The 25,704-nt window shown below is 38.9% G+C and overlaps 1 protein-coding gene across 3 annotated transcripts in view; it reads left to right on the top strand.

Moving 5' to 3' along the window:
• C5H8orf34 (chromosome 5 C8orf34 homolog) overlaps positions 1-25,704 on the top strand; it is a 417,612-nt gene that overhangs the window by 117,410 nt on the left and 274,498 nt on the right. For all 3 annotated transcript variants that reach the window (XM_075549596.1, XM_075549598.1, XM_075549597.1), the window contains exon 6: positions 22,351-22,523. In XM_075549596.1, coding sequence (XP_075405711.1) covers positions 22,351-22,523 — 173 coding nt within the window. The remainder of the gene's footprint in view (positions 1-22,350; positions 22,524-25,704) is intronic.

Below are 25,704 nucleotides of genomic sequence, written 5' to 3'. Positions count from 1 at the left end.
TTTAAAAAAGGAAACTAGTAACACTGTGCAATGCAGATTCTTTGACGTCTGCTAGTATCAACTTGGTGATGATGATGATGATGGTGCTGATGGGGCAGGTAGTTGTACTCTCCTAGAGCTCCCCTTTGGCAACTTCAGTTAGTAGATTTTGTAATTTAACTTTCCAAGACACCAAGGTAAATGGTGGTGCCTTGGATCGGTGGATTAGTGGTGAAGCTGGTGAGAAGCGGCAAGATGCGCTGGCAATGACAATGATCCAGTGGATCGAGTAAGAGGGTTGCAGAAGAAACGAATGAATGGTGACTCGGAGGGCTGCGAGAGGAATGATGGAGTGAATGGTGATGCCATTTCCAAAGTGGGAAAAAAGCAGGAACAGACATTTTGGCAGTTTCAGATAGAATCAACTGTTCACTTTGGAATTGTTTATCTTGAGTTTTCTATTAGACAGGCTTATATGAATTATAAATTTGACTTAGAGATATTAATTAATGAAATGTTAATTGAACTATGACATAAGGAACAGAGGTTCTCAGATGTTTGGTCTCAGGGAGCTTTTTGTGTGTTTGAGTAGTTTTATCTTTTTTTGCTATATTAGAAATTGAAACCTAATTCTTTTTATATGTTTATTCATATTAAAATATGAAAGATAAATGTACTACATGATAGCAGGAATAGCATATTTTAATTTAAAACTATGAAAATATGAGCAGGCAACAGTTAGTTTTTGAAAATATCTTTACCAGCAGGGTTAATTGACAACTGCTAGATTTTCATAATTCTTCCACATTCCGTCTGTTGTGGTATGTTACTTTTGGGGGGAAGCCGGGTATCAGATATGTGGTTGGAACAGGAATGTGTACCTAGAAATAAATCTTAATACTATTTCTAATGAATATCTATAGTTGATGAGCATCAGTCCAGATAGCTCTCAAAACAGAGAACATATTATAATTTGACTCAGTGACAGGATGTATACATAGAAAAAATAGTAACAACAAACCAGTAAAAAGTTTTTATAAAAAATTGTCTTATAAATCATTTCCAGTAATACACTATGGTAAATAACTGCATTATTTGAGGAAAATAGTAAACTTCATATACTTCATCTTCAAGTATAAACTTAATATAATAAGATGTATTTCTGATTTATGAAATCAGAAAATACAATATAGTCATGTGCTAGTGAATCTCATTGTTTTCCTAAGTCATAATGCCCCTGTCACTCTTATCTTGTTTCTTTATGGCGTGGGCACGAGGGAAGTTTGATGGAATGAGGTTGAACTCCACTACTAGTTTTCATTTGACTAATGTGTCTTATTGCTAAGAATTCATGGATGTTGTTAAACTTTTTATTATTTCATGTTTTACTGTTGAAGTCATCAGTCATCTTCATAAACACTTATTGAAAAGATATTTATATCAGTGCAAAAAAGCCCAAGGATTGTCAATAATACAAGAAAGCTTGGAGGTCAAGTGGTTAAACGCTCTGTTGTTAGCTGAAAGGCAATTGTTCAATTCTCCAACTTCTCCATGGGAGAAGGATGTAGTGGCCTGCCTCTATAAACATTACAACCCTGAAAACCTTACAGGGAAGTTCAGGGTGTCAGAATATTGTCCTATAGGATCTTTGTGTCAGACTCGACAGCAACAGGTTTGAGGTTTTATCAGGTACTACAAGGGAAACAAAATGTTTGGAAAATCACAGCACGCGAAGCCAGGTTCGTGTGCAAGACCCGCTAGTTTGAACAATTTCTTTCAAGTCAGAGCTTCAGTACTTTATCTGCCTCCATAGCAACCTGGGATGAAGGGTAGAACCTGTCCCCATGGCACCCTCTGGTGGCCATAAAACTCACAGTCAAATGTTCTGCATTTTCAGCACGTTTGCAAAAGTGATTCCTAGGTAGGTACTAAAACAAATAATACATTTAAACAAACACTTTTTCATTTTGTAAAAAAAAATATTCTGTATTAGGTAACTGTTTTAAACATAGTAAAACACAGTGGTTTGATACGGAAGAATTTTCATGAAATGTATAGAGGAAAATAGAATCAAGTCTGAATTTACAGAGCATGGCAAGAATCCATTTTCAATAGAAGAAATCATGCTAACTTACAGATACAGGCATACGCACCCACACAAATAGATATATACGTAAATTCGGTCTATTTGTTTTGCAAAAGCCATGTGAATGAATGTATTTATCCATTTAATGAAAACATCCTGAAACGCATCCGGGTTAGTGGTTCAATGAGGGGATAGGAAAAGCCAGACAACATTTTTACTGTGTGCCTTAGATATTACTGAACTTTTTACCCTAAGGAAGGTGTAGCACTTATGCTTTAATCAAATTTGATATTTACTGAAAATTGTTCAAATGGTTCCTTTACAAAGGACTGTTTCTTAATGGTAGTCTGCTTGGTAATGTTTATGGGAAAGTCGCAAATAGTTTATTCAACAGGAATAAATAAAATAGTCACGGGTTGAAGGTATATTAAAAAATTACACGAGGTTTTATTTTGAAAAGAATTTTTTCTACATATATTTTTTAAACTAACAGTGTGATTCGAGGTATCACAAAGAAAACCCAGTCAATTATTAACACCTGTAACTTTAATGTAACATCAATAATATAATTACTTCTCTCTTTTAACCATCTTGCAATAACTGAGAGCTCACTAAAGATATTTTTCATACTTTTTAACATAATACTGATATTCTATGTTCCTATTCTAATTAACTTTTAATTTAATTGAAATTATTTTTTCTGTGGCCTTTAAAGTTAGTTTATAAATTTTGCGAAAGATAGTAAGAACTATTATTATTTTGCGTGATTTTTTTATTCTGAAGATTTTCTCAGTTCCTTCCTCATTATTGTATATATTTTTCCTCTCTTGAGCCACTATTTATGTTCTGCTGTTGTTATAAGCAATAAAAACCATACAGAATTATTATGTCACAGTTGAGTAGGTTCAAGGTTCAAGAATCTCACTGAGCTGAAACCAACATGTTGGCAGGGCTGTGCTTCCTTCTGGAGAGTCTAAAGAAAACGCATCCAGAAAGGTTTCTTTAGCCAAGAAACCGTGCGATTAATTTAGGTCTACCTGAATAACCCAGGATAACATCCCCATTCCAAAATCCTCCATTCTTAGTCACATCTGTAAGTCCATTCTGTCATGCAATGAGGAAAATCTTCTCTGGTGCTGGGAGTGTGGGGGTGGCTATCTTTGGAAGACCATCATGCTGCCTCCCTCAGCTACCATCTAAGTTCAGACGATATTACCTTTCACCTGTATCAAATGCTTCTCTCCCTGATGATTTCAATCATGGTCAAGGTGATGTCTTTCCAGTTCCACCTTAACTGAGGAGGTACAAAGAGTCCTTCCTCAACTGCCTTGAATCTGGGTTATGAGCTCACTTTTCCGCAGAGATTTGTCTCAGTCCTGTGGGAGCCATAGTGCTCAGCGTTGGCCCTTGGCCAGTGGCTGGCGAGTAGGAGATTCAAGGATATCAGTCATGTTCCCGGCTGAGGTAGGCTGATTTTACATCCGCCCCTTTGCCTAGCTTTGCCCTGCCCCAGTCTTTCAGAGCTTTCACCTGGGAGCACCACCTGCGCACAACATGAATCACCTCTCAACTTCTTGTCCTAAAATGCCCCGACTAACACATAGCATCAAAAGAATCTTCCTAAACGAATTCCTCCTGAAAATGTTTCCGTGATGCCGCAAACCATCGTTGTCAGGTAGGGCCTGCGCATGAAGACCCTGTGCTTTTGAAAAGAGACCTTGGCTCCATCGGATTGCCAAAGGCTGATGTTGATGGTGGGACCTCTTGTTTTGTGAGGTGCCACTGGGTGGATGCCAGTCATTAAACTTTCAGCTAGCAACCAAGGGCTTATCACAGTCCCCGGCTGCCTACAAAATTAAGTTAAAATACCTAAGATTAGAACTACCAATATCATTTTGTGGTTCAAATCTTTATGTTGTGCTTTATTTACTACTGCCACCATCCCCCTCTGGATGTCATTACATTCAACTAAGAAGATAACGAAACAAGCAGAGTTCAGTGTTTGCAAGTCATACTTTGTGCACATGTTTGCTTATTGTTATTTCCCACCTCTTGGCAACGGTGTTCCATCCTTCAAACGCCGGTATTCCCGATTTTGCTTGCAGAAAGGATCCTCATCTCTTCGGTGCTCTTCGAAAACATGGTGACCATACCACAAATGGCACTTCTTGTCTCTGGTCCGTGTATGTGTGCTCCCTTGTGAAAGAATCCACACTGGAGCTTGAATTGCATTTTGACTGCTTTCATTTATTAATTGCGTGGCTTTGAGGGGGTTATGGGTAGAGGCTGCATTTTCATTTCCTTCTGTATTGTGTATAGAAGACTTGCTGTTGTTCATGTTTTCGTTGTTAGGTGTTGGCAAGGCTGTTCTGGCTCATAGCAACCCTGCAACCACAGACATAGCAAGCATTGCTTAGTCGTGTGCTATCCTCAACCGTGGTTATAAAGGATACCCTTTTGTAGGCACTGTGTCAACCCATCTTCTTGAGGTCTCCTCTTGCTCATGATTCTCCACTTTCCCAATCATGATTTCCTCTCTCAGAGACTGATCTTTCCCGATGACATGTCCAAAATATGTGGGGGAAGTCTCGCCATCCCCAATTTTCTAAGGAAAATTATAGGTATAGTTAAAGTTTATTGTGCCAACCTGGCCGATAAACACATGTGGGGTTAGTTGAAAGGCAGAGAGATACATGGCTTGGTGATCCTCGTCTTTCTAGTTCTCAGGCCTCTGGCTTTGTGATGGTCAGATCAGGGTGCAGCTGCCTTAGCAAGTTCCCTGCTTCAGCTGGCAAGGCTCACTTCTTATAAGACATCCCTGAGGCGAAGCCATATGGACCTACCCCAATGCAGCCCTGGGTGCTGGAGTACCCGTGTGGAGACCCCTGCCAGTGCTGAGATGCTTACACATTCACCGATTTGGCATTCTTCCTGCAGTCGGCATCATTGCATGTGTTTTGTGAGTGGAGGAGGACTTTGTGGATTGGTGTTGGACATATGGGTTAATGCTTGACTTGTGGGCTTGGGCAGCAGTGGGTTGGGATGTTTTCTTGATGTGCACTTAACCCTACATATAAAACTCTCTGTTATACATATGAGTTTCTGTGGATTTGTTTCTCTAATGTACCCAGACTGACACATTCTCCAAGACAGATTTGTTCTTTCTTATAAACACCCCAGGGTACTTTCAATATTTCTTACCAAGGCAATAATTAAAATGCCTTAATTCTCTGCAGTCATCCTTATGCATTTTCCAGCTTTCATATGTATAGAGGTGATAAAAAATAACATTGCTTGGGTCAAGTTCACCTATTCCTCAAAATTACATCTTTGCTCTTTAAAACTTCAAAGAGGTATCGTGCAGGAGATTAGCCCAATTTTCTCTCTCTTTTTTGAGTGTTTTCATGAGCACTGGCTCTGGATCCAAACAAATTGAATCATTTACAACATCAGTCTTTTCTATTTGGATTTTCCTGTTATTTGTATTCAATTGTAACCCATGCTGATGGCTACAATCTTGATATTTATCAACATACACCTTAATTTCTCCTTGCTTAATTTCTCATCTAGCAAGGTTGTGTTATCTGCTTATTATAGGTTGCTAATAAGCCTTTCTCCAATCCCGATACCATTTTAAAATATGGTCCATTTTTCATATTATTGACTCACTATACAGTTTGAATCAGTTTGGTGAAAAGATTCAGTTTGACCCACCCCTTTCCTGATATTACACCCTGTAGTACCCCTTGTCCTGTCAAAGGGCTAACTCTTGGTCTACGTACATGTGAAACGTTAGTATAATGAAGTGTTTTAGAATTCCCATTCGTCTCAATGTTATCCATAGTCTATTGTGATTCTTTGCATAGTCAATTAAATGCAAACAAACAGCATTCTGTTATTCCCTGTTTCAGCCAAATTCCATCTAGGTATATACCTCATTCCACATCCTCTGACAAATCCACCTTTCATATTTGCCAGCTTCATGTTGATGTGCTGCTGCAATGAATGGTTTTTAATTTTCTTCACCCAAAGTGTCTTGCATCTGATGTTAATAATACTGCTAAGTAAATTCTTCATTCTGTCAGGTCAGCTTTCTTTGGACTGGAGACAAGTGTGGGGCTCCTCCAGTCAATTGGCTGAGTGGGTCTTTCAAATTTCTTGGTGTACTAATGAGTGCTTCCAGCGTCACATCAGTTGGTTGAAACATTTCAATTCACATTCTGTCAATGCCTGGAGCTTTGCTCTTCCCTATTGGTGTCAGTGCAACTTGGGCATTTTCCTTCAGTATTGTTGGTTCTTGATCAGATACTACATCCTTAAATGGTTGAATATCTACCAGTTCTTTTTGTTACAGTTACTCTGTATATTCCTTCTCCCTCCTTTTTCATGCGTTAGCATAATTTCAGTATGTTGCCTAGCAATATCATTCGATATTGCTTTAGAAATACTGAACTTGTTATTCTTAATTTTGGCTTTCTAACTTGGAATGCCTGCTTATTTTATTATAATCCTTTAATTGACTTCATAAGCAGCCCTTTGAAAAGTTCCCTTTAACTCTTTCATGTCATCACTTTTCCCCCATCTATGTTACAGTCAAAAGCAGGTTTCAGAATATCTCCTGTCATTGATTTTTTTACCCTTTTTTATTTTTCCTGTTTTTAATGACCTTTCCTTGTGTATGATGTTCATAATGTCTGTTTTCAAAATTTTTCAGGTTATCAGTCTTTAGTGTTCAGTGCATCACCTTACCTTCAGATAGTATTTAAAATCATGTGGGTTAAAATTCAGGTTCCATTTCAAACCAGAATCCTCACAAGTGAAGCAATAAACAACATCCTGAAAGAAGGAGGTAAGATTGAAGTTAAGGGCGTCATTGCTTGGATCCACATCAATGCTCATGAAAGCAGCAGTCAAGAACCGAAATGACAGATGGCATTTGACATATTTGCTGCAGAAGAACTCTTTAAAGTGTTGAGGAACAAGACTGTCACCTTGAGGACAAATGAGTGCCTAACCTAGGCCAGGCTAGTTTTCAGTCCCTTCGTATGCATATGAAAGTCGGACAATGACTAGGGAAGATTACAAAACAATGAACTGATGCATTTGGATTACAGTGTTGGTGTATAATGTGTGTAATATTGAAAGTGCCACGGACTGTCTGAAGAACAAATGAATCTGTCTTCGAAGAAATCCAATCAGAATGCTCTTTTCCCTCACATATTTTGGACATGTCAGGAGAGGCCAGTCCCTGGAAAAAAGACATCATGTTTGGTTAAGTGGAGGGTCAATGAGAAAGAAACAGGTCCTCAAGGAAATGGATGGACACATGACTGCAAAACAGGTTCACCAATAGCGATCTTTGTGAGGCTGGTACAGGACATGCTCATCAGCGTTTTACGTTGTTTCACGTGGGTTCACACCAGGTGTACTAAGATCACAGTCCACTAGATGCCAGCTAACAACAACAACAACAACAACAACAACAAAACAATATTTCCAAGGCAATACTTTGGTGCTTGCAAACTTATTTTAATCTTTATCAACTTCAACCTTAACCATGAGTTGTTGATAGTTTGTTCCACAGTCTGGGCTGATGAAGTTTAGCTCCTCCACCATCACTCCTCACAGACTTAGTCAATAGGATTCTGGTCTATTCCGTCTGGTGAGGCTCACATGGTTAGTTGCTATGTATGCTGTTGAGAAAATGCATTTTTCAATGAAGAGGTTATTAGTCTATCAAAATTCTGCCATCGTCTCTCCAGCTTCATTTCTATCGCCGAGCCCATATTTTCCCACTGTTAATGTTTCCCCCTTTATTTCCAACTTTTGAATTCCAAGCATCAGTTATTATCAATGCATCTAGATTATATGTGTGATCAATTTTAGACAGAAGCAGCTGGTAAAATTCTTCAATGTCTTTATCACCACTTTTAGTGGACAGAGCCCTGGGGGTGTAGTGGCTTGTGTGTTATACATTAGGCTGATAACCACAAAGTCAGCAGTTCAAAACCACGAACCATTTCTCTGGAGAACAATGAGTTTGACTCTTCCTGTAAAAAGGTATAGGCTTGGAAATTCACAAGGGCAGTTCTACTCTGTCCTCTAGGGCCCTCGTGTGTCTGAATCAACTCTGTGGCAATGGGTGAAGTCTTTAGTGGTTGGTGGGTAAATTTGAGTAGTAGTTGTTTTAAATGGGCTTTCTACAGAGATAGTATCCTATCACCGACAGCATTATACTTCAGGATAGATCTAGAAATGTTTGTTTTGATGATGAATTTGATGACATTTCTTTTGAATTTGTCGTTTCTAACATAGTAAGCCCTATGATTATCTAATTCAAAATGGCTGAAACCAGTTCATTTTCTGTCAGCAATGCCCATGATAAAGGAACCATCGTGGTATGGTGGTTACTTATTGGGTTGCATACCACAGGTCATCAGTTCCAAACCACCCGCAATCTCATGGGAGAAAGACATGACTTTCAACTTCTTTGAAGAGTTACAGTCTCGGAAACCCACAGAGGCAGTTACGGGGATAGAAAGACTCATTTTCTCTGGCGGACTAGGTTGATGGTTTTACACTGCGGACCATGTGATCAGCAGCCCGACACACAACCTCCTTACCACCAGGACTCCTTGTTTTAGAGGAGATTTTCATACAAGGTCTATTGGCCTGGGCATGTGACCTCCCAAATATTATGTTATCCTGCCTTACTAACAAGCTGAGACACAAAGAGAACCTAGTTAGAAGGACTGCAGGTTGACTTTACGTGTAACAGAGAGACCTGGTGGAGCTAGTGGGTAAGCAGTGAACGGCAAGTCGGCAGGTCAAACTCATTAGTCCTGGGGGAGAAAGAAGAGTGTGTCCACTCCTGTCCACATGGACAGCCTCAGAAACCTCATCGAGGTCTGCTCCACATCGGAGCCCACTTGATGGCAGTGGGTTTGGTTTGGGATGTGGGTATGTGTAATATCGGGATCCATTGCTGCATCATGTGCCCGAGCATGTTACAACTCCTTGGTGGTTGCCTCCCTAAATACACTAATAAAATAGGTGGGAGCTTAATTTCTGTGAAATAAGAATATCTTCTCACCAGGCACTGCTATGCTGCTGTTCATCCTCCATTTCTATTAACTTCTCTACAGGCAAACAGATCTGGATTCTACTGCTGTTTGTTTCTGTCATTAATTGAAGGAGAGTTCCAGGATGTTGAATACCTGGAGGGAATGCTTAGATTGCGCTGATCCCTTTGTTGTGCTGGTGCATTCCGCAATATCTCATCCACATCCATATGTCCTCCAATAGCATGCCATGCTGTTTTTTGAGTTTATTAATGTGCCACATTTGTCATATGTTTACAATAGGTTGTAGATGATAGTTTATAAAAGATGATCGTTCTAATAGTAAGAAGGATAGCCTATATCTTTTGTCATATTCTCTGCCAGATGATTGTTCATGTTATTGTTAAGCACCTGTCTCCCAAAATAAATTTGGTAAGTCACAATCAAGGGAAATATTTGCAATTACAAACTTGCATTATAAATATAATTGAATGTTCATGTGATCTAGAGAATGATTTTCAGAAGTAAATCAATTTCTTACTCTGAAAGCTGTACTGAAGCCTCTTCAGCATCACCCCAACAGGCAGCTACCACCGCAAGACAGATGATGGCTTTGCCCGGTGGCATAGTACTTATGGGTTGGGCTGCTAACTGCAACAGAGCAGATCCAAACCACCAGCTGCTCTGTGAGAAACAAATGGGGCTTTCTAATGCTGGTTACAGTTACAGTCGCAGGAACTCACAGAGGTAGGTCTGCCATGTCCTGCAGGATCATTATGAGTTGACAGCAACTAAATGGCAGTGAGTTTCTTGAGTTTTAGTAATAGCCATCTGTTGTGGTTGGCTGGGCTATCTAAAGAAGCAAATGCGTGAATCTCATACGAAAGGATAAGTTTTTCTCAAGATAATTGGCTATGCAGTTTTAGGAGTAAGGCCAGTCCAATTCAAGTTCATAGGTGAGATGTTAAGCAGGGAGATCTTGTGAGTCATGCAGCTGCTAGGGTTGATGGCCCAGGAAAGCAGGATAACGATGTAAGAAGATCATAGTGTGGTGGGTGGTATGAGACTTGGCGTAGGACCGGTAGAGTCTAACGCTTCCAAAGTCAGCAGGAGGCATGGTTCCCAGAGGTAGAGACAATATGACAGGCCACGGATGCCTCCCAGGGTCAACAGGTAGCATGGTGGGCCATTGACTCAAACCCAGAGATTAATGTGACAGATGTCGCATTCAGGACAGCAAGGTGAAGTGAAGCTGTCCACATCCTTTCCTGAAATATCAGGTAGACCATACTCCAGAAGGGATGTCATCAGGATGATGACCATGTAACTGCATGACTAAGAGCAGATTCCATCAAGGAGTTGATTATGTTAGATCACATTATGATCTAAATGCCAAACTGAGAATCCTGGCTGAGGCAAAGTGACACAAACTCTCTCTCTCTCTCTCTCTCTCTCTCTCTCTCTCTCTCTTCACACACACACACACACACACACACACACACACACACCTTATAAATAAATAAATAAATTCATAGTTTTGAAAGATGTCCATGAAATCTCTTCATAGAAGGATTATCCAATTAAAAATATCTGTATATCTAATTTTATAAATGTTGTCTCATGCCTCTCCTTGTTGCTGTTGTCGTTAGCTACCATCGACTCATTCTGACCCATAGAAACCCTGTGAACATCAGAGGGCAACGCTGCCCAGTCCTGCGCCATTCTCACAATTGTTCTTAAGTTCGAGCTCATTAATGCACCTCAGGGTAAATCCATCTGACTGAGAGTCTTCCTCTCTTTCACTGCCCTCAACTTCATCAGAATGTCCTTTCAGTGGAACTAGTCTCCCCTGACAACATGCCCACGGTATGTGAGAAGTCTAACCATCCTTGCCTCTAAGGAACATTCCGGCTGTACTTCTTCCAAGATTTGCTTGTTCTTGGCAGTCCATGGTACTCTCAATATTCTCCACCAGCACCTTAGTTCAAATGCTTTGATTCCTCTTTGGTCTTCCTTATTCAGTGCCCAATTTTCACATTCATATGAGGTCATTGAAAATACCAGCCATGGTTTGTGTCGGGCACACCCTCATCCTCGATGTAACATCTTTGCTCTTCAATACTGTAAAGAGGCTTTGAACTGCAGATTTATTCAATGCAATGTTCTAATTGATCTCTCGATTGCTGCTCCCATGAACATTGATTGTGGATTCAAACCAGAAGACATCCTTGACAATTTCAGTCTTTTCTTCATGTTGTTACCTATTGGTTTTGGTTTTTAAAGTGCTGAATGCAAATAGAAAGGACTATGCATTTAATTTTGTTCTCCAATAAAAATGAACTTGATTTGAAACAAGTATTTGATAATACATGGTTTCCCTTAATAGAAATCTTTCAGCAAATAATTGAAGCTGGAATGATTCAATTAAACAATCATCACTGTGCAATTCCTACTGACTTAATGGATCTAAGCAATAATTGACGTCATGGATTTCATTTGGCTGGGATCCACAATCAATGCTTCTGGAGTCAAGAAAGCAAACAACATATTGTGTTGGGCAAATCTACTGCACAAAAACCTCTTGAAAGTATTGAACAGCAGTGATGCCATTTTGAGGACTAAGGTGCACGCAAACCAGGGCTGGGCAGTGCTTTGTTCTGTTGTATGTAGGATTCTTTATGAGTTAGAATCAACAACAATAACATGCCCACTTTTTACTTGTAAAAGTTATTATAAATATAAAATCAAGCTCACTGTCATTGAGTCCATTCAGACTCCACCCCATCGGACAGGGTATAACTACCCCTGTAGGTTTCTGAGATGAATTATTTATGGAACTAGAAAGCCTCGTTGTTTTCCTGAGGAGTAATTGGTGCTTTCCAACTGCTGACTTTGAAATTAGCAGCCCAATGCATAATGACTACACCACCGTGTATAAACATATCTGGAAGGTGCTATGATGAACACCTAGGCATCTTCCATGTAGCTAAAGGAATATAAATTACTGCCAATTTTTGAAAGTTTGTATATAACCTTACCTTGTGATAGGCAATTTGACCCTTAGCCTGAAATTTATCCTTATTCACTTGCTCGTCTTTGTTTTACTACACACGTGTGCACATACAGAAGCACACACTGTTCTAGAAACGTATGGGTTTAAAAGTGAATGTGTTCTATCTTTCTGTATGCATTTATCTGTAATTTTGCTCCAGAAAACTTGGCACTATGAACACTGATACACACACCCTTGTGTACGGGAGCTAGAGTTTCCCTTAGGTGCAAAATCAGATAGTGGCTTTCTAAGCAACAGAGAGCATGTGAATTTTCAACTTTACGAGTTTATGCAGAATTGCTCTCCAAAGTGATATTATCAATGTATGCTCCCATTGATACTTTGTTTAATTATGTTGGTCCTAATCTTTGTCAGTACTGATTATCATTAAACATTTTAATGTAAAATGGTATCTCATGGTTTTAATGAACACTTTTGTAATGTCCTGAAAGTTAAAAAAAAAACCTGCTTATCTATTTTTCTCATTTCTATTACATTTTACAAATACATTTTTAAATAATAAGAAGTTGGAATATATTTTCCTCATATGGATAATCAATTTCCCAGAACCATTTGTTGGAGATTTTATCATTTTCCATAGATAAGCATGCTCCTGCTCTCACTTTATTTCCAGGCTGGTTTTGTCATTGTCCTGTTTCCCTTTGTCTGGTATTCCATTGAGTTTGGGTTGCATTATGTCTTAAATTGATCCTGGAAGCTGCCTTTCCTAACTCTGTCCTAGTTCTATTTCCTAGCCCCGTCTCGCCCCCACCAACCCATCTATTATTTTCCATAGCTCTTGCTTACATCCTTCTGGAAGTCTTTCCCATTTTTTGTTAACCCCTTTGACCACTTCTAGAGAGGTATTGAAACAGATACCTTTGAGTTATGTCATCAGTCTGCTTTCTTCCTGCAGAAAAAGGAACCCTAGATATAGTTTTTCCTTAGGGAGCCCCAGTGTTTTCGTGTTTACACATTGGGCTGCTCACCAAAAGGTTAGCAGTTCTAAACCACCAGTTGCTCTCTGGGAGAAATAGGAGGCTTACTACTTCCTTAAAAAGTTACAGTCTCAGAAACACACAGGTGCAGTTCTGCCCTGTTCTATTGGGATCACTATGAGTCAGCCTTCAACTTGTTGGCAGTTTGAATGAGTCCCATTTTTGAGGAACTACCCATACCCACTATCCAGTCCCACTATCCAGTCCCACTATATATTCCTACTATTCAGTCCCACTACCCATTCCCACTATCTAGTCCCACTATCCAGTCCCACAGTGCTTTTCTGGACTTAGCTCTCGCTCCATATTTAATCACTCATCTGTAAGTGTGTGAATCCAGACTTAGCTCTCGCTCCATATGTAATCACTGATCTGTAAGTGTGTGAATCCAGACTTAGCTCTCACTCCATATATAATGACTGATCTGTAAGTGTGTGAATCCAGACTTAGCTCTCACTCCATATGTAATCACTGATATGTAAGTGTGTGAAACACCCTAAGCGGGCACCATCTCAATTTTGGTTCAAGGCCTTACTAGCAGGTCTTATAGCCACATCACTGATTTTTTCTTTACCCCGAGGGCATATTTTTCTGTCAGTTCCATGAATCCAGTCATCACAAAGGCTTTATCTTAACTTTGAAACTGCCGTTGTTAGGCGTCATTGAGTCTGTTCGAACTCATGAGGAACCATGTGAAACAAAATTTGTCAATTTCTGCATAGTAAACCACTTGATTGTCCAATTAAAAGTGGGCAACACCAGCTGATTTCATCTCACTAATGCCTAAGGTATTAGCCAACTTTAAGCCAAGTCTTATTTATCTTTTAGATCTCCACATACTAATGGAAAGCTTTCTAGTCACCTAAAGCTGGGGAAGACAACCCTTGTTTATTCTCCCACAATATCCTGCATTCTTGTTCAAAATGCTTAGCACATTTTAAATTTTTGATCAATATCTTTGTCCCTTGTTAGAATGGCAGATTACACAAAAAACATTTATAGAAAGAATGGGTGGCTGGAGAAAGAAAAGAGCAAAATGCAAGTTAAGAACAATTAAGAAAGACAAAACAATAAAAACAAAGCAAAAGGATACTAAGATGTATAACGATTAAAAATAAAGCAAACATGAGCAAGGCATAGTAAATGACTAAGACATGGTTCATAAGCAAACACCTTATACAAGACTCTTTGGGATGAAGTAGTACTAATGTCCAAGGAGCAAATATGCTTTAATCTAGTGAGATATGTATTCCCAGCCAATAAATCTCCCCAAAGGTACAGAATTTTTAAGTCTTGCCTATCAGCAAAAAGTTCACCTATCTCAGTACTAGTTCCCCTATACAAGGCTCATTACTTCCAACAAGACTAGTGGCCAACCAACCCTGAATTCAGTTGCTGGGAATACTGATTTTCAGTACACCACTTATTTATACTCATGGTTACATGAAATTGTTTTTCTTTTTAATAAAACCTGATATTCCTAGGAAGCTGAGATCATGCCCTGAGCTCCTTTATACCCCCAATAATTCCTAGCACAATACAAATTTCATAAAATAGGTGCAAAAATATTTGTCAGCTACATTTGAAAGTTAATTCAAGAGAAAAATGAGCATGGTGAATTACATAGTAATTTGAGAGCTGTAGTTATTGTCTATTCTAAAGAATTAGTAAAGACATAATTCAGTTGTTATAATTAAATACAGTTATTATTTGGTAACCTCAGATATATAGATGTCAACAAAATTTGCATATCCATAATCATAAATATCAACCATTTAGCATATTCATATTGATATAGATATTAATGTAGCAAGCCGCCATGGTACGTATGTTTATATTGTGAGCTGATAGATGCTCTGCAGACAATCACTCCCATAGCTGGATTTCCAGGCAATTGTATCAGAAAAAAACATGGACACATTAAAAAAAGATTCTTATAACCATACTTCAGAATTCTGTGGCAGAGCATTTGATGTAAGGGCTATAGAACTCGTTTTCAAAATTTCTCAGGGTCCATTATCTATTCAACCAGGCTCTGACTCACCATGTACAGCACAGTCATATCTTGGTTGGCTATGTGTATCTGAGAATAGGAAGCCAGCCAAGTTAAACCACAGTGACTTTTTCAGACCCTGAAGTTACTGATATGGTAGTAGGGCAGTGGTTCTCAACCTTCCTCATGCTGCAACCCTTTAATACAGTTCCTCATGGTGACCCCCAACCATAATATTGTTTAGTTCCTACTTCATAACTGTAATTTTGCTACTCTTATGAATTGGGTGATCCCAGTGAAAGGCTCGTTTGTTCTCCCCACCCCTCACCCCCGAAGGGGCCACAACCCACGGGTTGAGAACCGCTGTAGTAGGGTATTAAGTTAACAGTAGAAAATATTTTCTGCGCTATGGCTATGGCTTGAGAGTGCCATTGGCTTTTCACTGGTTGTCAATGGCCTTGCTACCCAGCAGTTCCATCTTCCTGTCTCTTGGTCTCACTGTCGCTCGCACCATGGGCACAGAATGCACAATGACTCTCATCTACAAAACCCCCTTGAGCTGGAGATTAAGGAATGCAATGTGAAAACACAGTTAATATTCTTTCCCCATTATCCTGAGTTAAAACAGACCAAACCAAACCTACTACCACCAGACCGGTTTTGATTTGCACTAATTCTCTGTAGATTTCTGAGACTCATTCTTCCCAGGAGCAGCTTCATCTTTCTCCTGCCAGAGGAGCCGATGGGTTAAAATTGCCAGTGTTCCAGTTAGCTGCCTAATGCTTCAAGCCACATCCGCTTTGTGGCTCAGTCTCAGCTGCTGAAATCCAATACACTAGGAACCAGGAAGAGTTTCCCAAGAAACTCTTTCATTATAACTACTTATGAGAACATTTTTTTCCTTCCTCAAAAACCTTATATTACATTAAGTGGAGAGTTGGGGAAAATCTCCATAGTCAACACATTTAAAATGTAATATGCCTAATCAAAAGAACATTGCTTTTATTTATTTCAAAATGTTGATGTATTAATGACACTCAAGCTTCATTAATAGTCTTCAACTTTGCCCGCACAAACCTCTCCAATGCCTAGAGAAGACAAAGACATAAGGTAGCTTCAGTTGAGACTGATTGAGATGGCTCTAGGGAGACATGTGCCATTGATTGAAGCCATCTTGTGCGAAGCCATCTTTCTGCTAAGATTCCATTGGCATTGGCATGGCTGTTCTGGTTGTTCCTACATGCCATCGAATTGATTCCGACTCACAGTGGCACTACCTGCAACACAAGGCAACACGGCTGCCCCTGAACCATACTCACCATCTCCAGGTTCCAGCTCATCTTTCCAGCCAGCAGGCTGATCCGTCTCATGGAGGGCCTTCCTCTTTGTCTCCATCCTTACACTTTACCAAGCACCATGTCCACTTCCAAGGTCTCTTCTAACAACATATCCATGGACTTGGGACAAACTTCCACTATCCTTGTATCTAAGGAGCATTCTGACTCTACTTCTCACATAGCTTTGTTTGTTCTTTTAGCAGTCCGTGGTACTTTAAATATTTTTAACCAGCACCATAATAGAAATGCCTTGATTCTTCTCTGATCTTACTTATCCATGGTTCAACTGTTATATGCATATGAGACCAATGAAAACACCATAGCTTGAGTCAGGTGTACTTGAATCTTCAAGTTGCTTTTCAGCACTTTAAAGAGGTCTTGAGCTGCAGATTTACCTAGTTCAATGGATCACTTTGTCCCCTGAATGCGGCTTCCATGGGCAGTGAAGGTTGATCCAAGCAGGACGGAATCCCTAACAACTTCCATCGCTTCTCCATGTATCATGATGTTACTATTGGTTCAGTGGTGAGGATTTTGGTTTTCCTTGCATTATGTTGTAATCCACAGTGAAGATTGTAGCCCTTGATTTCAACAGCAAGTGCTTCAAGTCTTCCTCACTTTCAGCAAGCAAGGTTGTGTCAACTGCATATTTCATGTTGTTAATAAGCCTGCATCAAATCTTGATTCCACACTCTTCTGCATATCGTCCAGCTACTTTGATCATTTTCTCAGCCTTCAGAATAAAATCAGTATGTAAGTATATTGGTATTGAGACAAAAATATTCTTCAAAAAGCCTGGGTACGTTTTTGAGCTTGAGATGTATATGACTAGTCAGCTCACTGTATGTTTAACTCCACTCCCATCTTTCTTGTGCTGTTTAACAGGGGAGCGGCGATGCACATATCTAGGATCCACTAAGGAAAGTTGGACGAGAACTACAGTTAGTTGGGTTTAGTAAGATATATTCCTTGTTCATAGTTGTTTCTTAAGGTTTGATGGCCAACTCGATCTAGTTCTAGATTGTAGAAATATTCTTGTGACAAGCCATCTAATAACTGGGTCGCATAAATACAGTAGAAGAGTATTTAGAAAGATGTGAACAAGTGCAAAATCTACACAGGTCGGCAAAGGAGGAGAAAGAAATTCGAAATGGTTGGAGGCACTCTGAAAAATTTCTTCCAGCCATCAGATCTGTAATTTATAAGAGGGCCCTTTGTTATCAACTCCTCGTTACAATGGAAGTTGCCTTGTTTCTAGAATCTAGGTGCAAGTGAACAATGGTGCTACTTCTTTGTAATGTGAACTAGAATGCAACATACTTGAGTCATTGTATGGCATAAAACTGTATCTTTCAAAATGGACACAATGATAACTAATTACTGTGCCAGAAAAGTTTGGGTTTGACACCAAGGAAATTACATATGAAGAAAGCAAATGTCATTTAAGAGAGAGAAAGAGAGAGAGACTAACATATGGTTCAAGGGTGGCTCCAGAAGAGAAATTAGTGTTGTGATAAAATATACAAAGAGCTAAAATAGAAAAACAAATTGAAAGAAATGAGGAAAAACTTTAACCCCACATTGCATTTAAAGAATTTTACATAATCTTGTATTTCTGTTCTTGTTCAATAATTATTTTAGAAATTTGGAAAACCAGCTCCATATCAATCTATAAAACTATTTATGAGTTTCAAATCAACTTTCTTTTATCTTACATCTGATTGGAGTAAAACAATTTAAGAAACATAATTTAAAGTTTTTCACAGCAACTTTAGTGTTGGTAAGAGTATACAAAAACATTGCATTTAGGTGACATCTCTTTTCCTTAACAATTGCATCAAATTTCAATATTCTAACACATTTATATGAGGAATCGCATTCTTGTCTAATTTTTCTTAGTGTTTCCTATTTATACTTTAGAAATCTATTGTCTGGCTGTAAAACAAGAATATTTCCAAATATACTCATTTATGTATCCTGAAGAATAATTTAATAATCATTATCCCACCACCGTTGAGTTGATTACAAATAACAGAGACCCTGTGGGACAAAGTAGAATATTACTTAGGGTTTCCACGATTGTTGAACTTTACCGGAGCAGACAGCCTCATCTTTCTCCTGTGGAGCATCTAGTGGGTTTGAACAGCTGACCATGCAGTTTAACAGTTAACCCACTGTGCAAGCACAGCTTCCTAAAGAACAAATTATATTTTTAAAATGTATCCATAAAATTTTATTGGCTTGCCCATACACTTGAAAGCATTTTTTAAAACAACGTACATCAAATTTGTATTTTTTAAAATGATAAATGCTATCTGCGGGGTTAAAAACCGTTTTCTTTACTGAAATACTTTTGTAAAGATTTATGGGTTTATTTACTTGCCTTAAAAAAGTATAAGGAATATACTTAAAGAAGTTATGCCACTCCAATCTATTATAAGTAGACTCTATTCAATAATGTGTACACATAAGACATTTTTTAAAAAGAAACAATACTGTTTGCCTTCATATTTTCATTAGAGTGGTAGGTATAAAGAAGAGTTTTGTACATTCAGAAAAATAAAAGTAATACAGGTCTATTGATCCCCCTTAAAATATTCACTTTCTAATTCCTCCTGTTCGTAGCACTTTGAATTGTATTGCCCACCAGCTAGCTCTCACTGCATTCCTCCGGACAATTGTAGGTAAATACGCTGAATATCAAACCATGTTTTCTTCCCTCTGTCTTCTACTGTCCAGCAGCAGTGACATGGAATCAAATTTCTTAGTATAATACCAGGAAGTTATTTCTGATTCTCTTTGCTTCTCGACTTTTTGTCATACTCAATCCTGTATCCTGTTTCATATATTTTTCAAGAAATTAAATCATTTTATTGGGGGCTTGTATAACTCTTATCACAATCCATCCATCCATCATGTCAAGCATTTTTTACATATTTGTTTCCCTCATTATTCTCAAAACATTTGCTTTCTACTTGAGCCCTTGGTGTCAGCTCCTCATTTCCCCTCGCTCCCCACTTGCCCCTCCCCAATGAACCATTTATAATTTATAAATTATTATTTTCTCATATCTTACACCCTCCGATGTCTCCCTTCACCCACTTCTCCACTGTCTGTCCCCCAGGGAGAAGGTTATATGTAGATCCTTGTAATTGGTTCCCCCTTTCTCCCTGACCTTCTCTCCACCCTCCCAGTATCGCCACTCTCACCACTGGTCCTGAGGGGTGTCATCTGTCCTGGATTCCCTATGTTTCCAGTTCCTTTCTGTACCAGTGTACCTCCTGCTTCATATTTTTAATGTGCAGTGCCTGAACACATGCATTTATGTTGTTCCGGTGGGCAAGCTTTTTGTCCCAATCCATATATTTTGTTGAGCAAATTCATTAAACAGCAAGGCAATTACCCAAGCCCAGTTTTGCCACATTATTCAAATAAGAGTCATTATCTAACCTGCTTAATGCATTGTCTGTAAACTTAAACTTTATAGGAGGAGAATCTGCACCACCTGCTTCCAGTTCTTCTACTCTGCCCGTATTGACAACCATCATCTATCATTCCCTAGTTGGCCCATTCAAGCAATTATGTTTATCACTTTTCCGGACATATTGCATGCTTTGAATATACTTGGCCTCCTCAAGTCCTTGTATGTGACAGGAAGGAAGGCAGCTCATGAAAACAGTGTGTGGACAGAATTGGGAGCCTTAACTAAGAACTACCTAGTAATTAATTTTATCCAACAGGTTTTGTTATTTCTCTATTTAACAATTGAAGACAATGAAATTCAGAGATTAATAACATTTCAAACTGAAACGTAACTGATTCGAGCTATATGTTTGTTTCTTGATGATTTTTTAAAACAAAGCTTTACTGAAAATTATATGGGGATTTGCAACTCATATAATCACCTTAGCTTGTTTTTTAAACTTTTCTCCTATTTTTATTGTAAATTGGGTGGGGATGTACATTTCAGAACATCAGCCTTGTATTCAAAGGTTTAAACTACTAATCAAAGCACCCCCACCCCCAACAAGTTTAGCCTTCACAGGCCCCTTGTTACTCTTCTCCTATTTGTAGATTACTGTCTTCCACTACACCCAACTTAGCACCCTTCCAGTCACCCTTTGCTTTATCTTCTCTCAGCCCGCCCTCTTTGGTATGGAAATCCTTTTCCAATCTTCTTAGTTTTTTTCATTCATCACAGTGGTTTCATATATTTGCCCTTTAGTGATTGGCTAACTTCATTCAGCACAATGTTCTCCAGATCCATTCCTTCCAATGAGGTGCTTCACAGGCTCATCAGTGTTTCACGTATTGCATTTGGTATTGTGTTTTCATGCTTCTTGTATGTTACAGCGTCTACCTTGTACTGTTTCATTTGAAATCGTGCATTGTATTCTTGTGAATGGTCATACACTTGTAAGACAAGGTCTGAGTTCTTAAGAATTACAACACTACAAGTCACAGTTAAAATAAGTTACGTCAGGATGGTGTTGCTTGGGGGAGCACTGATGGTGCCCTAGGTAAGCACGCAGTTTAGCACCTAAGTAGTTAAGTGGGTCGTGCCCCTGTGAGCTGCTTAGTGGGAGGACTTGGCCTTGGAAGCCATTTGGGGCAGTTGTACACTGTCCTGTGTGGTCACTTGAGTTTACATGGACTGAGCAGGAGTGGGTATGTTGTTCAAATCAAGAAGCTTTAAATTTACACATTTTATCTCATTACAGATTAAGCACATATGTATCACACCGTATCTTTAAAAGATCACCGTGTCAAAATAATAAATGAAAATTACCCATATTTCCACCTTTATAAAACCACAGCACTTTAGATATTTCCATCTATATAAAACTACATAATAATTCGGTTTTATCCACTGTTATTTCCCCATCATCTCAAGCAGTAGCTGACACAGAGTTGTTGTCAGGAATATTTCATTGGTTCCGACGCATAGCGACACTGTGCACAACAGAGTGAAACACTGCCCGGTCCTTGACCGCCTCACAGTCGCTTCTATGCTGGGGTGCACTGTGGCAGCCAGCGTGTCCATCCACCTTGTCAGGCGCCATCCTCTCTCTCTCTGCCCCTCTACTTTCACAAGCATAGTATCCTTCTTCAGAACTAGTCGCTCCTGATAACATGTCCAAAGTATTTGAGACACAGTCTCGCCATCCTTGCCTCCCAGGAGAAGCCTGGCTGTTCTTCTTGCAAGACAGCTGTGTTTGCACAGCAGCAGCTCATAGCACTTGCAATGTTCTCTGCAGCACGAGATTAGAGAGCAAACACCTAGACGAGCTAGTGGAGGATTGGTGTATAAACGTCCGTACGTGTTTTTAAAACAAAAATCATATACTATAGACACTGCTTTTTAAACTTTTTCTTTCACTTAGAAACTATCCTGAGCCATTGCATGCATTGCTTTCCCATGTGATATGATAAAAATAAATTACTTTAAAATATTTAAGTTAGCATACCATACCTGCCCTTACCGCTATCCAGCATCAGTCTCCTAGTGCATCCCTCATTTAGCATTTACCATCCCACCCAGCGCTTTCACTATGAGCCGAAGATGTTCTTCCTGCCCCTCCTTCTGTGAACACCTGTGTTCTCCATTTAAATTAGATTCACCCTTGATTCTTTCTTCTCTTGGTGTTTAGGAGTTACCATAAATCACGTAGAATAAGACAACTAGTAGAGAACAAAGAAAATGTGAGGCTTAATTTAGTTTTCTTTTCAGTCAATTCAGAAAGAAAGCAAAGGGGAAATATGCTGGCTGCTGACCTGAGTGAGCAGTTAAAATCTAGACAGGATTACTATAGCAAGAATAAACGCTCCTCTTCTCTTCTTCAGGAAACAGTGGTTTTCGATTCTTCTCTTCTGAGGCCCCGGGTGATTGGGGAATGGATTGGCCGAGAAGAGCATGATGCCGACCCTCTAGCTGCTGAAATGCTGCAGCCCCCAATTCCTAGAAGCAAAACAGAGCCTTGGGAAGGTGACAGGAACAGCTCCAGCCCTGCAGGAAGGTAAGATGAGAGGCCTTCTCTTATTCTGAGTATTTTCAGCCACAAAAAAGTGAAGACAAAATGAGTCCAAGTGCATGATTGTGATAAAATAATTCATAGCAGAGAATCATGGTATACTCAATGTAGGATTAAAAATGAATTACTCAGTTTTTAAATAAAAATGTTAGATGTGCGTTTCAGTTTTCTTTTGAGCTTTTCTCACATTTAATTTATAGAAAGAAACCCTTTGAAGGTGCTAAGCTATCGATCAAGAACTGATATGATATTTGCCCAGGAGTGAATGGGACTTAGGAACTTGGGAAGAAGGATGCAGACTTGTCTGCAGGTAGTCAACAGGGAGAAGGATATCATGGAAATAATAGTGGAACTGAGCCACAGGCAAGGTTAGGATGAACTGGAAAGAGAGAGAAATATTGACCCAGAACCACTTATATTTGGAGTTAGGAATTGCAACTGAATATACTGGATTTTTTTTTAGTTTAATTTTGGAAACTATCAAGATTTTTGGATTGTAAGTTGATTTCTCCTCATTTTCTCATTTTTCTCCTCATGGTGAGGATTTGCCTTATCAATGTGCTAGTAGAGATGAGAATAATGTGAAAATGTTCTGATCATATTTATCAGAAATGATATACTTAAAATGATATTTTCCTTGTAATGCTGAATAATGTGGGCAGAACTCAAAGCAAAAACTTTGAAAAGATGTTGGAATAAAGAATGAGGAAAGTGTGATTTGTAAGAAGGGGCTTCAAAAAGTAATTGGAAAAAGAGCATTCTTTCTTATTCCTACTTTTTCATAAGCTTTTGATGCCCCCTCCTATAAAATTGAGACCATTGATTTAAACGCTCCTGAAATGTGGCAGAGGTCACATGCTTTTTGTGAATGTACATGGAGGACTCTTTTGTGCCCTAGGATAATGACAGTAACTTGATATTTTTCACTTAGCAACTTGCAGCCAATAACTATTCTTTCTCAAGAAGAAAATTCCATTTTCCAAAATGTATTAGCTTTCAGGGTTTCTTTGCTTTGTCTTATCACTTGGCTAAAGGGAGGCAAATTCAGAATACTCATTAGTGTGCTTCAGGCATAGAGAAAATTGATTCTATTTCTCTGAAAACTCTACCTTCTAAAGTATTTAAATAGTTGAAATGTTCAGAATAAGGGGAGAGTGGTTTTTTTTAAAATCCATTTACTTTTTTTGTGAAAAGCCAGATTCATTTCAGCTGTCTACAAGGTTAATTTTATTTTTAATATCAGACTTATGAAACTCAACAGACCTTTAACTTTCTTCATTGGTAGATCTGTAGTTCTTAAATATAAAATAGAGAATGTCAACTTTCATTTTGCTTTCATTTACTCATAATACTAAGTGGAGCTATTTATCGAATGTGCTACTGTGTCAGTTGTCTTCCTCGCTTCAGTGTGCTCTTACTCTTTTTTGATTATACAGTGAAGGTAAACGTGTTCTGTAATCCTAGTGGAGTCCTTTATTCAGAAAGTTCAGTTCATAAAGATTTTTCTAAAATTTGTTTAGTAAAGTTCTTTCTAGTTTACTTTGCCTCTGAGATACTGTAGTGTTCTATTAAATGAAGCAAGTGATGAAATCCTGTCTTGTGAAAAAAAGGAAACAGGCACATTTTAATTAAATTTAAAGAATGTCGATAAACTATGGTTGCTATTACATTTCTCCTTTCTTTTGTGACAGAACTGGAGTTCTTGGCCCATTCATTTTTACCAGGATCTCAATCAGAATAAAACTTTATTTGTGTAACATGAAAATATTTGGCAGAGAGAAATTTAATGACTGTACAGTCAGCAACCCTGTAGGACAGGTAGAACTGCCCCTGTGGGTTTTGAGAATTGGAACTATTTATGGGAGTAGAAATCCCTGCCTTTCTTCCTTGGACCAGCTGGTGGCTTTGAACTGTTGACCATTCAGATTGCAGGCCAACTTATAACCGCTATGCTGCCAGGGTTCCTTGTCTTTGTTGTTGCTGAGAATACACAGCAAAACGAACATCAATTCAACAGTTCCCACATGTTCTGCAAGCTTAACTTGTGCGACCTTCGCATCCTCTTTTCTTAGTTGTTTTTCCCCAATTAACATACATTCGCTGTCCATTAAGATTTCTATGTAATCTTTCAAAATGCCATTTTCCATTGCATCACAAATAGACTTTTTAAAAGTGCATAATGCTTACACCAGATATTTTTATAGGTTAAGCAGATCTAGGGTTTGACCCTTAAGAAGACTCCAGAGACAAGCATTGTGGTGCTGGAGAAGAGTCTGAAAGTACCCTCAGTGCCAAACGGACAAACAAATTGTCTTGCAAAAAGTACAGCCAGGGGGCTCCTCAGAGGAAAGGAGAGTGAGGTAGCCTCTGACATTCTTTGGATCTGTTATCCGGAAAGGCCACTTCCTGGAGGAGGGCATCGTGTTTGGTAAAGCATCTGGGTAGCCAAAACGAGGAAGACCTTCAGGATGGATTGACGCACTGGCTGTAACAATGGACTCAAACGTAGGAACAAGTGTGAGGATTGTGCAGGACTAGGCAGTGTTTGTTCTGTTGTGCATAAGGTCGCTTTGAGTTGGGATCAACTTGATGGCAATTAACAATATCAATATAGAAGCTTTGTAACAATAGTCTGAGCTGAGCAGAGGCCAAGGGGTTGTGTGACTGAGAGGATGAAGGTAAGGCTGTTATCATGATTGACCAAAGATATCTCTATGGACAGAAGACTATTTCCTAAATGTTTTCTGATCCTGAATCATGGTAACTTGTTAAATTCCCTAAGAAACACCCACATTCATGAGGATTATCTGGAAGTTCTTAGTGGTCATTACAATGGTTTATTGAACCCAATAGAGAAGCAAAGTGTTACAGGAGGGACATTTGGTCTCAGAGTAGGATAAATAAGGATGGAGCGTTGAGGCATGGCTGATCTCTGTCTCATAGGAATCATCGTTGGATAGCTGTCGAGTTGGATTCTCCTTCCTGCCTGTGTAGCTTAAGGAGATCTTAAGTGGTCTCCACACCATTTCCTCAGAATGTTCAAGCTTTTTTATGTATTAATTTTACTTTCCCTTGCTGTAATTCTTAATGTACATCTATTATTTCTCTTTATGATGTGGCACAGATACCTTAGACTATTTTTTCTTCATTTTCCATTCATCATTTT

The sequence above is a fragment of the Tenrec ecaudatus genome, chromosome 5 (assembly GCF_050624435.1).
Source record: "Tenrec ecaudatus isolate mTenEca1 chromosome 5, mTenEca1.hap1, whole genome shotgun sequence".
NCBI classification, from domain to species: Eukaryota; Metazoa; Chordata; class Mammalia; order Afrosoricida; family Tenrecidae; genus Tenrec; species Tenrec ecaudatus.
The sequence above is the reverse complement of the archived record's forward strand: the minus strand, read 5'-3'. Positions and strand labels throughout refer to the sequence as shown.